At 38.1% G+C, this 14290-nt stretch overlaps 1 protein-coding gene across 5 annotated transcripts in view; it reads left to right on the top strand.

Moving 5' to 3' along the window:
* LOC125630109 (uncharacterized) overlaps positions 1–13628 on the top strand; it is a 57752-nt gene extending 44124 nt beyond the window's left edge. For 2 of the 5 annotated variants that reach the window (XM_048835610.2, XM_075117820.1), the window contains 3 exons: positions 4183–4284; positions 11843–11899; positions 12294–13628. In XM_048835610.2, the coding sequence (XP_048691567.2) occupies positions 4183–4284; positions 11843–11899; positions 12294–12388 (254 nt within the window). In that variant the 3' untranslated portion in view covers positions 12389–13628. Of the gene's footprint in view, positions 1–4182; positions 4285–6137; positions 8060–11842; positions 11900–12293 lie in introns of those variants that run through there. The other 3 variants (XM_075117825.1, XM_075117828.1, XM_075117830.1) reach the window with 3 other exon arrangements.
* Positions 13629–14290: the final 662 nt, after the last annotated feature.

Genomic DNA, 14290 nt, shown 5'->3' with positions numbered 1-14290 from the left:
CTCACCCGTCCTCATCACTCCTTGGCTCAAATGGGGAAGTGAAGTTTTGTGCAGCCACATTAGAGATTGTCTCACTAATAACAGCACCAATGTCCCTCACGTGGTCCCTCCAGCTTCCAAAGCAGCAGTAGGGGACATTAATGAGTTTTTCACACTAGTGAGAAATGCCACATCTAGAGCTGCACAGACTTTGGCGGCTATGGGAACAGGTACCTGCCATGGCCTGGGAGGCCGAGAGCTAGGGACAAGGACTTGCAGGCACTCAGTGCAAAATGGCATAAAGGTGACTGTGTGGGAACAGCTCTTGCAAGAGTTCCTGCAGCCAAGGGCAAAATCATCTTTGAACACATTCGCAAGAGCCGGCGGTACTGTGTTTGTCTCACACACATTGGAGGTGGGCAGAGGACAGACTAAAATCAGAAGAGAGACTAAAAAACATGATTTAATCTTTTTAAAGAATCTCATGATTTGTATGCTGGTCTCATGATTTGGGATTATGTATGGGAATTTCCAGGGAATTCAGAGACTCACTCTTCTGACATCTCGAAAACACCTATTTGGAGGGAAAAGATCTATAGAAATATTCTGGGGTCACTTCCCTGCTCTGGTACATCTGATTTACTGGGGAGTAACTACATTGATTTCAATGTAGTTACACTGGACAATCAAACCTGCTATACAGCTCTAAAGAAAAAGTGATGTATTTTTTAAAATCCCTTTCTTAGAACTCTACAGAGTTTCCATAAACTTTTTGATAGAGCTTCAACCAAATATTCTGTAATGATAATAAGATCTTCCCTTGGCTTTTGAGTCTTCAGCAGCAGAAACAATTTGCCTACAATTGATTTAACCAAGTATCCAGAGGTCCATAGCATCTATGTGGTTCACCAAATGCATTTTCAAGAAGCGCTCAGCGTTGCTCTAACTCTGCACCCATAGAAGTCAATGGAACTGTCACCACTGATTTCAGTGGAAATCACGTGGGCCAATGCCAAGCACTTTTGAAAATCCCACCCTTGGTGTCCAAGCATTAAAAATTCACAACTACATGAAAATTTTTTAAGGGGGCTTTGGTTATTCTGATACTCTGAGACCGAGTGGACTCAGTATTGCGTTAGTATATTTTGTGTGTATGTTTGCCCTCCTCAAGCTACATTGTTAGTAGCTCACTTGCCAAACTACAAAACAAATGGGAATCAGACTTCATTCTTCACTCCAGTTATTGCATGCCAAGAACTACACTGATGCAACAGCGAGATCTCGACGATGCAAAAGTCATGTGATTTCAGAATTAAGGCTGACAGCAAATTTGCAGAGAAACCAGATGTGTGTAGTTGGGACTGAGGTACAGAATGTTTGAGTGAAGAAGAGTGGAGGTGCAGCCGTGTATGTATAGATGGGATTCTGGTTACTCTGTTTTTTAGTAGCAGCTGGCTAGACCTTGAATATCTGAGGAGGCCAATGAAGATTTATTTGCACTGTATCTTGTCATCTGTTGACAGCAAAAATATATATGTATTATACCATGACATCAGCCACTGCTGACCGCAAAATATGTCTTCACTAGGGCTGTTGATTAATCACAGTTAACTCATGCGATTAACTCAAAAAATTAATTACAATTAAAAAAATTAATCATGATTGATTACTGTTTTAATCACATTGTTAAACAATAGAATCCCAATTGAAATGTGTTAAATATTTTTGATGTTTTTCTACATTTTCAAATATAATGATTTCTATTACAACAAAGTGTACAGTGCTTAATATTATTTTTATTACAAATATTTGCACTGTAAAAATGATAAACAAAAGAGATAGTATTTTGCAGTTCACCTCATACAATTACCGTAGGGCAATCTCTTTATCGCGAAAGTGTAACTTACATATGTAGATTTTTTGTTGTTGTTATATAACTGCACTCAAAAACAAAACAATGTAAAACTTTAGAGCCTAAAGTCCACTCAGCCTTACTTCTTTTTCAGCCAATCGCTAAGACAAACAGGTTTGTTTACATTTATGGGAGATACTGCTGCCTGCTTCTTATTTACAATGTCACCTGAAAGTGAGAACAGGTGTTCGCATGGCACTTTTGTAGCCAGCGTTGCAAGGTATTTACGTGCCAGATATGCTAAACATTCGTATGCCCCTTCATGCTTTGGCCACCATTCCATGCTGATGATACTCGTTAAAAAAATAATGCGTTAATTAAATTTGTGACTGAACTCTTTGGGGGAGAATTGTACATCCCCTGCTCTGTTTTACCCTCATTCTGCCATATATTTCATGTTATAGCAGTCTCAGATGACGACCCAGCACATGTTGTTTGTTTTAAGAACACTTTCACTCCAGATTTGACAAAACACAAAGAAGGTACCAATGTGAGATTTCTAAAGATAGTTACGGCACTCGACCCAAGATTTAAGAATCTGAAGTTCCTTCCAAAATCTGAGCGGGACGAGGTGTGGAGCACGCTTTCAGAAGTCTTAAAAGAACAACACTCCGATGAGGAAACTACAGAACCCGAACCACCAAAAAACAAAATCAATCTTCTGCTGGTGTCATCTGACACAGATAATGAAAATGAACATGTGTTGTTGGTCCGCTCTACTTTGGATCATTATCGAGCAGAACCCATCATCAGCTTGGACGCATGACCTCTGGAAAGATGGTTGAAGCATGAAGGGACATATGAATCTTTAGTGCATCTGGCACATATATATTTTGCAAGGCCAACTACAACAGTGACATCAGAACACCTGTTCTCACTTTCAGGTGACATTGTAAACAAGAAGTGGGCAGCATTCTCTCCTGCAAATTGTAACCAAACTTATTTGTCTAAGTGATTGGCTGAAGTAGGACTGAGTGGACTTGTAGGCTCTAAAGCTTTAGGTTGTTTTATTTTTGAATGCAGTTTTTTTTGTACATAATTCTACATTTGTAAGTTCAATTTTCATGATAAAGAGATTGCACTATAGTACTTGTATGAGGAGAATTGAAAAATATTATTTCTTTTTATACAGTTAAATATTTGTAATAAAAAATAAATATAAAGTGAGCACTGTACACTTTGTATTCTATGTTGTAATTGAAATCTATATATTTGAAAATATAGAAAACATCCAAAAATATTGAAGTAAATGGTATTCTATTATTGTTTAATCATGCAATTAATAACAATTAATTGTTTAGTTGCTTGACAGCCCTAGTCTGCACTATATAAAAACCCACTGTATTATCTCTTCTAACTAGAAATCACTCTCATGGCCAACATCCTGAGAGTTTCACTTACCCACTCATTACTCATCTCTCACTTCTTCACCAAACAGTCACTCTTAGCTAAGCTACTACCGCTGTCAACTCACCAATGTACCACTCCACAGTACTGTCTACCAGGACTTACGTTCCTTACTTTTGTGAAATATTATTAAGTACTAATAGCTGCCAGACCTGGGCAAAGGGAACAGCTGCGACCTTATGTTCTCCTGATCTTGAAAAAAAAAGAAATTATTGTTCTTTTGTATTGTTCCTGGTTTGCTTTCTCTTTTCTTTCTCTGGCCCATTTTTTCCCCTTGGAGATTCTTCCATGACTGCACCTTCATGGATCCAGAGAACTGAAATTTGTATGCACATTGCTGATCTGGCCGCAGTATACCTCTAGCTTGCAGTACACCTATAATCTACTAAGATACACATGTTGCTACACAACATGTATCATCACTGGGTTCAGTAAGACAGAGATCTAATAGTGTTTTAATAAAAAGCCTGTTCATTAATGGAAAATAATAGTAGTCACCATTGGAAATGCTGCTACAAGAAGAAAATATGTTGCTGTTCATGGTGTTTTATGTAGCGTACGCATACCTATGGATGGAGATAGGAATTAACAGACAGTGAGCCTGTCCCTGCCTCTAAAGTGACTCCCTTCCTTAAGCCACCTTTCTATGACTTTCGTCAATTAAAATCACCCCAGAAATGTGTCCTTGTCCGCCTAAACTCTCTGTATCATATGTGCACACCCACTTTTCAATTGGTTAATGTAGAGATCAGGTGGATCATCTACCCATTTTATCCTGAATATCCTCTAGTCAGAGGATTTGTGACTTGATTGAGACACCATCCACCACCTGTGGATTTTCTCTCCTACACTGTAACTATTAATATCTTTCTCTATCTTCCTAGAGCACGAGGGATTTTCCTTTCTACTTCACTATCTCCTGACAGGCAGCACCATTTCCTGTGTCATTATTGTGACTATTTTATACTGTACTTTACAACACAGAGGTAAGTCACTTGGAGCTTAGTCAGTGACTCCTGTCAAGCAGAAGACAACACCCTAATACCCATATGACAGGCAAGGGGAGTGGAGGAAAACACTTAGGTGCTTGGTCAAATTGTCTCTTTGTGCAGACGGTGGGGCATAGCTAGGCCCCGCAATGGAAAGCCAGCAGAAACAGGGTATTAGTTAATTTAGTTGTAGACCAAACATTTAAAAAATTATATTAAAATCCTACCAAATATTCCCTTTTCTCTTTGCCTGAATAAGTTTCAGAGCTATGGGACATCTCCCTGACCCCTTTGTTTTGAAGGCAGGAAAGGTAAACCTCTAACCTCCACTGATAAAATACTATTGCTTTAAAGTTATACTACCTGACACATTGCTGAGAATGAATACAAAGTTTTATTCCTGATGGGCCATATTTTCCTTTCACCCTGGCCTTACACCAATGTAATTCTATTGACTTCAATGCAATTACTTCTGAAAGGACAATAACAGTAGTCACTGATATTCCATTTGGCATCCAATGTCATTTAGTTGAGAGTCTGAAACAGGAAGATTTTAGGAGTAAACTGTGACCATTACATACTATTGACATTTCATTAGTATTTCTGTTGGGCAGAGATCAGAGAGCATTAAATTTCATTCCCACATTCTGAAGAAGGTTGGCTTTAGAAAAGAGTGGATAAAAATAAATTTTAAAAATGTAAAAAAAATCTGATTTTGATTTAAATCAGATTATTTAAATTAGGTTTATTTTTAAAAGAAAAATGTATTTATTTCAAATTATGACAACCTATGTTTTAGCCTAAATTTACTATAATCTATCAAAATCATTTAAATGAAATTAAAAAAATTAAGCAGTACGTGTTTGCTGATGAAATTTTAAAGAAAGTCAAACCATTGAACTAGTGGAAATCACTGGCTAAGCACCTGGAACTAGACTTTGTTGAAGTGCTAAACCAGCTTTTGACAGCAGTAGCCGCCTCTGCAGGTGCAGAGAGAATATTTTCTTCATTTCAGTTTATTCAACTATTCAGTTCAGTGAGTAATTCACTCAAAGTTGAGAAACCGATTCAAGTTGAAAAAGCAGGGAAGTTTGTTCTACTCTTCCTATTTATGAATAAAAATGAGGTGTGGGGATGAGATCTGCTAGTTCTAAAACCTTGAAGGACATGGTGACCTGAAACAAGCCGTTCAATTCACTAACTACAGATATTTCCTTTGTTTAATAAATCAGTTAGTTTTAAATGTTAAACAAGTTTGATGAACTTACTTCCCCTTATGTAGCCAGCATATTTAAGGTAGTTTTATTTAACTAATAAATAAAACAAGTTTTAAATTATGTTTTTGCGCATTTTTAAATGAATTGCAATTTCCATCAGAATGCAGCTTGACAGTAATCGTGAGTGTAAAACTAATCTAGTAAATAAGAAAATCATCATTCACTATTTTCTAACATAATAAAAATGTAAAAATTAAGAATCTAAAATAACAGTATGCTGAACTATACAATTGCTTATATAAATGTGTGTAGACATAGCTATCTTCCTGGTTAGCAAAAAATAGTACCATATTAAGTATAAAGACCATATTTACTTGCAAATCAACATGTTTTAATGGTTACCACCCAATGACAATCAATCTTTTATTAGGAAAATAACTAAAAAGTAATAATGCAAAAAAACAATTAAAATGTATTATTTAAATAAAGGTTATCAGCTTGCTGATTTCAATTGTGATTAAAATCAGTGATTTAAATCACTTTGATTTAAATCACTCAACTCTGCTTTAGATTTTCTGTTTTGGTGGATTTAGATATGTATTTTTTAAACTTTTATTATTCTTTCCATTTCAGTGTTACCCCAGTTCCTGGTGGGGTGATGTAAAATTGCTGGCTTAATCTCTTCCTGTTTGGGTGATGCATCCTTCCCAATCAGATCCCTGACTAAAAAGATAATTGTCCCTGGAAACCCCGGTTCTGCTTCCTACTGGAAGAATTTACAGGGACTAGTTAGGTAGATCGTAAAGATGTGTTGTCCTCTGTGGAATATCCAAGAGTACTGATCTTGGGTCTGGTTCCTATCAAACAGAGAGCGTGCCACACTCAAAGGGGAAGACTGGATCTGAGATTGTATGAACATCCCATCCAGGCAGGTCCTGACTTTTGTAGTTATTTACATGGATGAAGCATATACCATAGCTCCCTCCCAGCCTACTTCTGCCATCTGACTTCTAGTAAGGTGAAGAAGGAGCCACTTCCAGCTTCCTCCACAGGGGAAAAAGAGGAGCCAATTCCTCTACCACCTCCTTCTCCTATTCCAGGAGATGCTGGTGTACCTTACACACTCTCTTCTGTTCCCTCCTGAAGAGGACTGATTCTCCTTCTGGAGTGGAGGGAGGCGAACACCTCTAGTGGTGCCTTTTTATTTTCCACCTTCCACCCTAATAGTACAGACTGTGGGTGTAAGAGGGACTGAGAGCTACAGAATGAGATGTAATCTTTAATGGTCCCAGGTTACTGGATGCTTCTTGAATCAAAACATAGAGACTCAATGGTAAGGTAACTAGATCTAGTTGAATTATGTTTTGAATAATTCATCTGATAAATGTAGCCCTTTTTTTCTGCTCATGAATGATCTATAAACAGGTAATTTTTGTTAATAATTTTGTTGTACAATGCACAGATTTTAAGCAGAAAATGTAAATTAGTGATTGCTTGCAAACCTGTCAGCATGAATATTAGCTATTAAATTTGCTATTCATGTAGTATGGTCACCTAAGTCACATGATATTGTTTGTTCTCTGAGTGGATGAACTAAGCTTTTATAAACAAGGGGATTTCCTTTTTCTGGTCTTGAATTACTGCCATGGATAGTTATTACAAAGTCATTTCCTACACATAATTGTTAAACAGACCTCTTGTGTGAGTGGTGGTGGTCGGGGGAGAGTATTTCCAAATGGCTCTGAGAGCACATCAAGTGTGTATATTCATTCACACATTCATTCATAAATATTCATTCACACAAGTATTCACAAATCTTTAGCTTGCTGTGAAAATTCTTGGGAGGAAAACCTGACTTTTTCAAATGTTTGGAAATATATAGTAAAGGGGTTGCAAATGCCAGGGAAATGAATCAGAGTGTTTTATGTAGAAGAATATGCGATTTTTTTGCTATATTTGCTCAGAAGTAACTTTATGGGACATATGTGTATTACATGCATAACCACACTTCTGATTTGACTCCTAAATCTTGTCTTGATCCAAAATCTTGGTTAAAGATCAAGATCAGTTTGAGCATACATGATGTTTCCTAATAATATAAGTAAAATATACAGTAAAATAGGCGCAGGACTAGTATAAGAAGAGATTTGGGCTTTCTTTAATCATTTAACCAAACTTTACTAATTATTGTACCTTTTTTTTTATAGAAACAGAGCTCAAAACATTTACGAAGCATATTCACTTAAATGAGCTATAAAATATATAAAAGTGTAAATTAAACTTACAGGCTAAATTTACAGCATGCCATTAAAACACCTTGTGCTGATGGGATAACTCTTCTGACCTCTGGGCATTTCATTTTCAGTCCTCGAGCTCTCTTGACAGGCAGCTTCTGCTTCTGTGCTAACAAAGCTAAGTGATGTTTGGATTTGTTTTGTGCTGACAGCATCCACAGTCATATGTTAAGTCCAACCGATGACGATGTCCAGTGTCTGTGGCAGACTTGGATATGCCTTCACTGCAAGTGAAGGTGTGATTGTAGGCTTACTCACATTAGCTTTAATCTAGCTAGCACAGGTAATAATAGCAGTGACGATATGGCAGCAGGGGCTAGCAACCCAAGTACGCACCCAGGTCCCTGGCGGGCTTGTATTTGGGTGGCTAGCCCATGCTGAAGTGCATACCATCACATCTTCACTACTGTTATTCCCCATGCTAACTAGATTAAAGCTAGCACAGGTATGCCTACCCACACTATAAACACACCTTTGCTTTGCCATGAAGACATACCCTATGTGTACGCACTGGCATATGTGTGTGAGGCAGATACTGTGGGCCAAACACTGTAATATTTTCTAACTGATATTTACATCTGTTGAGTGATTAAAACCCACATTTGTGATCGCCCACATGAATGAGCACTCCTGTATGTATGCATCTGGTTTGCATGCACTCATTCCCATTTGTATGTGGGGTGTGTGGCACAATTCGGGGAGCCAATTCTTGAAAATTTAGACCTATGTGTTTTGCTGTTTGTTCGATCTGTACAAAGTAAACAAATGAGGAGAACTAGAATTTGGCATCAACTATGTCAGTGCAATGTTAATGCTGCTTTGTTAATCACACAAGTCAGGAAATTCAGAGTTTTGGAGAGAATTAGAGTTTCCACAGCAACTTTAACTTTGAATGTCCTGCCTCTTGTGCAATCAAAATCCCAGCCTTAGTGTTTCATTAACATCGTGTTTTCTTGAAGAAAAAGAGTCAGACCTGAATGTAGAAATGAAAATGACACCTGAAGGGTCTGAGTGGAAATAACATCTCGGTCTTCAATTTCTGTCTGGGTATTTTCAGGCACCTACACCACTGTGGTATGAGAGCACTAACACTTAGACTCATGGTGTCCATTATTCACCATCTTTGTCTAGTCTCAGCAACTCTCTTTAATGATTTACTTTGTTGATTTTAATGAGGCTACTTGTGGTATAAGAAACTACTCAATGTGAAGAAAGGGGGCAGAATCTGGCCCTTTACAAACTGCTGCACAAATGAGAAGTAGAAAAGCTAAGGGTTATTATATTGGAAAGAGAAGGAACAGTATTACCCTGAGTAAAAAGCATCCTTTTGAACTGTCCGAAAATCTTTGAAGACATGGCATTGTATGAGGGCTCTTGAGACAGGGCATTGACTCATATACTGAGTCACAGTATCAGGAGGAAGCAGCTCCTACAACCGTATATCTCAGACATGGTTTGGTGAACAAGAAAGTGCTGCTGGACCTGAGCTTTGCAGGTACCAATGCATCCTGCATTGGCATGATCACAATCCAGCTGGTGCTATCTCTCCACCCTTGCAACTTTTACACTCATTATTCTCAGTTTTCACCTGTCTGTTTTAACTAATATTTACCTGTAAAAAAAAAATCTGTTCCTTTTCCCCCCTCTGTTTTTCAGACAGGAAATAACATGAGCCTGAACCTCATGGTTGCGCCAGATAACACCAGTGTGCACTCTTCAGGCATGTCAGGGGTCTTGCATGATAACCAGTCAGAGGACATTTATGAAAATTAATATTCTAACAATACAGAACCAAATGTTCCAATCCTAGGTCCACTCCTGGCTGTCTATGAAAGATGCTTAACAAAACTTTCCCTGTATTGACCCACTGCATTGGTTTAATTTGCCAAGAAGAGTGTGTTTGGAAAAGTAATAAATCCATGGCTCCATGGAGATGTCAGCCACTAGCTATATCTCATGTTTTCTCCAAAAGGCCAGAGTAACTCAGAAAACACATTATATAAAGTCATACAATTATTTAATAAACTATGGGCCAAATTGTGGGCTGGGTTATACCACATGAGTACAGTGGGGTTGCACATGTGTAATTAGCACAGAATTTAATCCTGTATTCTGAAACTAATCTATTTAAATCGCAGTTAAGGAGCCCATTTTCTAAAGTACAACTAAAGAGAAGACATAGAATTAACATATCAGTAAACACCCTGAACATTTTGAAAATATGGAAATCACAAACTAAGGTTACATAAGTAAGGATGACACCAACTTTAACACGGGATTCACACAGGGTAACCATTTAAACAGAAACATTCTCTGACCCACAGTCAAACAACCTTAACTTTGCCCCTCCATTTGTGTTATTATTTTAGGGCCCAATAACCCTTTGATAGAAGTCAATGGTAGTTTTTCTTTGACTTATAAGGTCCCACTTTAGCTCCTGTTAATGCCTTGTCAACATTGTAAATTTTAGATGATTGAGGATATGTGTATACTGTTTGTTCTGTAGTATCAAATGGGATGGTTCATGTCAACAGATAACTTCAATTATGCATTGTATCTACTTGAGTTTGTGCAGCACCAGACCCAAGGGTCCTGATCCTGACTGGGATCTTTATTTACAATAATGTAAATAAAAACCAGAATTGTTCATATTATTATGTAATGGCCCTAGATTTCTGACCTGTGTGCCCCCTGCTGGCACAAACTAAAAGGTACCTAGTTTGTATTAACATAGCCATGTTTGAAACAGGACTACGTCAACACGAAGCTGGTATTTTTAGTTCATGCCACCAGCAGGGTCCTCATGGGGCAGTTAGAGCACTCTAATGTGTTGTGCTTTACAATTCACACTCCTGTAGTGAGGAGTACTTCATAGACAAGACTAAGCTGTTTCCCTCTGACAGTATTGTTGGTCTATGGCAAATGAGTTGCTGGGCTCGGGGCAAATTCTAATAGACAGGTGTCCACATCATGCAAACTATAATCAGATAGCAGTAATCTGCAGTGGCACCTGTCTGATCAGCATTAGCAAAGGGGCCAAATATCGAATGAGTACAGATTCGCAAAAAGAAAAGGAGGACTTGTGGCACCTTAGAGACTAACAAATTTATTTGAGCATGAGCTTTCGTGAGCTACAGCTCACTTCATCAGATGCAAATAAATTGGTTAGTCTGTAAGGAGGCACAAGTCCTCCTTTTCTTTTTGTGGATACGGATGAACACGGCTGCTACTCTGAAACCAGAGACTATTCTGTCACCCTGGGAGGGTAGTTTTCACATGAAGTTTGAGGCAGATTGTTGTGGCAGCATGGGGGAAATTTGCACTGCCTTTGCCAGTGCACTAGCTAGTACTATGCTATGGATATAAACTGAGGAATTCAGTCTCCAGACCAGTTAATCCAGCACTCTTTCAACAGCACTAAATTATTTTATTTTAATTAAAAGAGGTGTTTTCTTGTTGAAGCTTCAATGCCAATTGAAGGAGTCTGGCATACAGAGTATTAGGATGACAGCAGCACTGTTTCAGATATTATATTCAAGGCAATTTTAGCTCCATGATAAAATAATGATTTTATTTATGTGCATAATATATATGCTCTATACCATCGTAGGGCAGTTATTGGAAGAAAGATAATGTAAAGAGATGGAAACAATAAAGTATTGATAATTAATAATCAATAATAATTTATCAATCAATAACCAATTGATAACTCATAACTGATAAAAATTAACTGGGATTATATGTTTTGTGAGAGGGTTTCTATCAAATCTGGATTAGTTTAATAATAACAGATCTTCGATAAATCAATGTGATTGGATGTATTGATTAACAGTTAGTAAAGACATCACATACACAGAGGGACATACAGTTACCAACAGCTGCGGAAGACCTTTCCCTGTACTTCACTGACATCCTGCATCCAGATTGCAGATGGTCTTACCTCCTCATTATCTTGTATGGTAATTATACCCTTGTCATTGTTATCGTGTTTCTTTCTGATCCTTTTCTATTTCCTATTTTTGGTACACATTCTTCTTCTCTTAGGCTGTTTCCAAGGTTCCCTGTTCCATTGCAACTTTCCAACTGTCTCAACACCTGAAGGTTAGTCACTATTTATGCCCTTTTCTAGACATATTTATTTGTTTCATACCTTAGCAATGTATTAACCACAAGATATCTCCTACACCAGTTTTCAAAATATGCTAAGGGTTACAGTTCAGTAAAATTCCACTCTCTAAAGTTAGCTTCATCTTAACTGTGAAGTGTCATGAGTATCTTTTTCCCAGGAAAGCATTAAAATCTTTTTTGGTCTATCTGAAGTGTCAGCAAAAGAGACCCTTAAAATACAAAAATGATTCTTGATAAGAGTAGCAGAAATGGTTATGATACTGTGATAATATCTTTGTAGGAATAAAAATTATCTTAGATCAGCTCATTTATACATTCATTTTTACTGCTGACTGAATGTAATTCTATAGTTTTTTGGCACTGGCAGATGTATCAGGAAGTATTTCTAATGATATCCCACCATCAACCTCAGCCTGGACCAGTCCACACAAGAGATCCACTTCCTGGACTCTACAGTGCTAATAAGCGATGGTCACATAAACACCACCACCAGAAACCTACTGACTGCTATTCCTACCTACATGCCTCCAGCTTTCACCCAGACCACACCACATGATCCGTTGTCTAAAGCCACGCTCTATGATACAACCACATTTGCTCCAACCCCTCAGACAGAGACAAACACCTACAAGATCTCTATCAAGCATTCTTCCAACTACAATACCCACCTGCTGAAGTGAAGAAACAGATTGACAGAGCCAGAAGAGTACCCAGAAGTCACCTACTGCAGGACAGGCCCAACAAAGAAAATAACAGAACGCCACTAGCCATCACCTTCAGCCCCCAACTAAAACCTCTCCAACGCATTATCAAGGATCTACAACCTATCCTGAAGGACGACCCATCACTCTCACAAGTCTTGGGAGACAGGCCAGTCCTTGCCTACAGACAGCCCCCCAACCTGAAGCAAATACTCACCAGCAACCACACACCACACAACAGAACCACTAACCCAGGAACCTATCCTTGCAACCAAGCCCGTTGTCAACTGTGTCCACATATCTATTCAGGGGACACCATCATAGGGCCTAATCACATCAGCCACACTATCAGAGGCTCGTTCACCTGCACATCTACCAATGTGATATATGCCATAATCTGCCATGTACATTGGTCAAACTGGACAGTCTCTACGTAAAAGAATAAATGGACACAAATCAGATGTCAAGAATTATAACATTCATAAATCAGTCAGAGAACACTTCAATCTCTCTGGTCACTCGATTTCTGATCTAAAAGTGACTATTCTTCAACAAAAAAACTTCAAAAACAGTCTCCAACAAGAGACTGCTGAATTGGAATTAATTTGCAAATTCGATACAATTAACTTAGGCTTGAATAGAGACTGGGAGTGGTTGAGTCATTATACAAAGTAAAACTATTTCCCCTTGTTTATTCCTCCCATGCGCCACCCCCCCGCACATACTGTTCCTCAGACGTTCTTGTTAACTCCTGGAAATGTGCTGGAAATGGCCCACCTTGATTATCACTTCAAAAAGTTTTCTCTCCCCCCACCCCACTCTCCTGCTGGTAATAGCTCATCTTAAGTGATCACTTTCCTTACAATATGTATGATAAACACCCATTTTTTCATGGTCTGTGTGTATATATATCTCCTCACTGTATTTTCCACTTTATGCATCCGATGAAGTGAGCTGTAGTTCACAAAAGCTTATGCTCAAATAAATTGGTTAGTCTCTAAGGTGCCACAAGTACTCCTTTTCTTTTTGCGAATACAGACTAACACGGCTGCTACTCCGAAACCTAATGATCTTAGGGAATTTATTAGAAGTATTTGTAGACTGATCTTCTGCTTGGTAACTTAATGGATATTGCTTCTTTTTTATGCATACCTGTGTCTTGTGAGAGCTAAAATCAGGATTATGGATATAACTTTTATTAATTTGTTCACTTTAGGCCTTTTCCAATGACTATTGAAATAAATTGTGAGACTCCTATTTATTTGAGGGGGTTTTGGACTGGACCCATAAATTGGAACAATTCATACATCACAATGTAAAAGATGTGTTCAGAACTTCACTAATAATAGAATTGTACGCCAGCTGACCAAGAAGAAACCATTTAACTGAATGTTATGCTTCAAGATTCATTTTTAGTTTAGTTTGGGGCCATGTTTCAGGTTAGCTGTTTTCTCCAAATCCGTTCATACATTGCAGAGTACAACAGAGGGGATGTTAATTATAATGTGCAGCATTCTGTCATTTGAGATACAGGACACGATTATCATTGTACTGAATGTCTGAGGGGAATTTTGTTATCTCCTGTTCAGAGTGGGAGAGAAGAAAGAACTCTAGGCCTGTCAAGGTTCCTTCTCCACTCTGAACTCTAGGGTACAGATGTGGG

Source organism: Caretta caretta, chromosome 1 (genome assembly GCF_965140235.1).
Source record: "Caretta caretta isolate rCarCar2 chromosome 1, rCarCar1.hap1, whole genome shotgun sequence".
NCBI lineage: Eukaryota > Metazoa > Chordata > Testudines > Cheloniidae > Caretta > Caretta caretta.
This window is presented reverse-complemented; position numbering and strand designations above follow the sequence as displayed.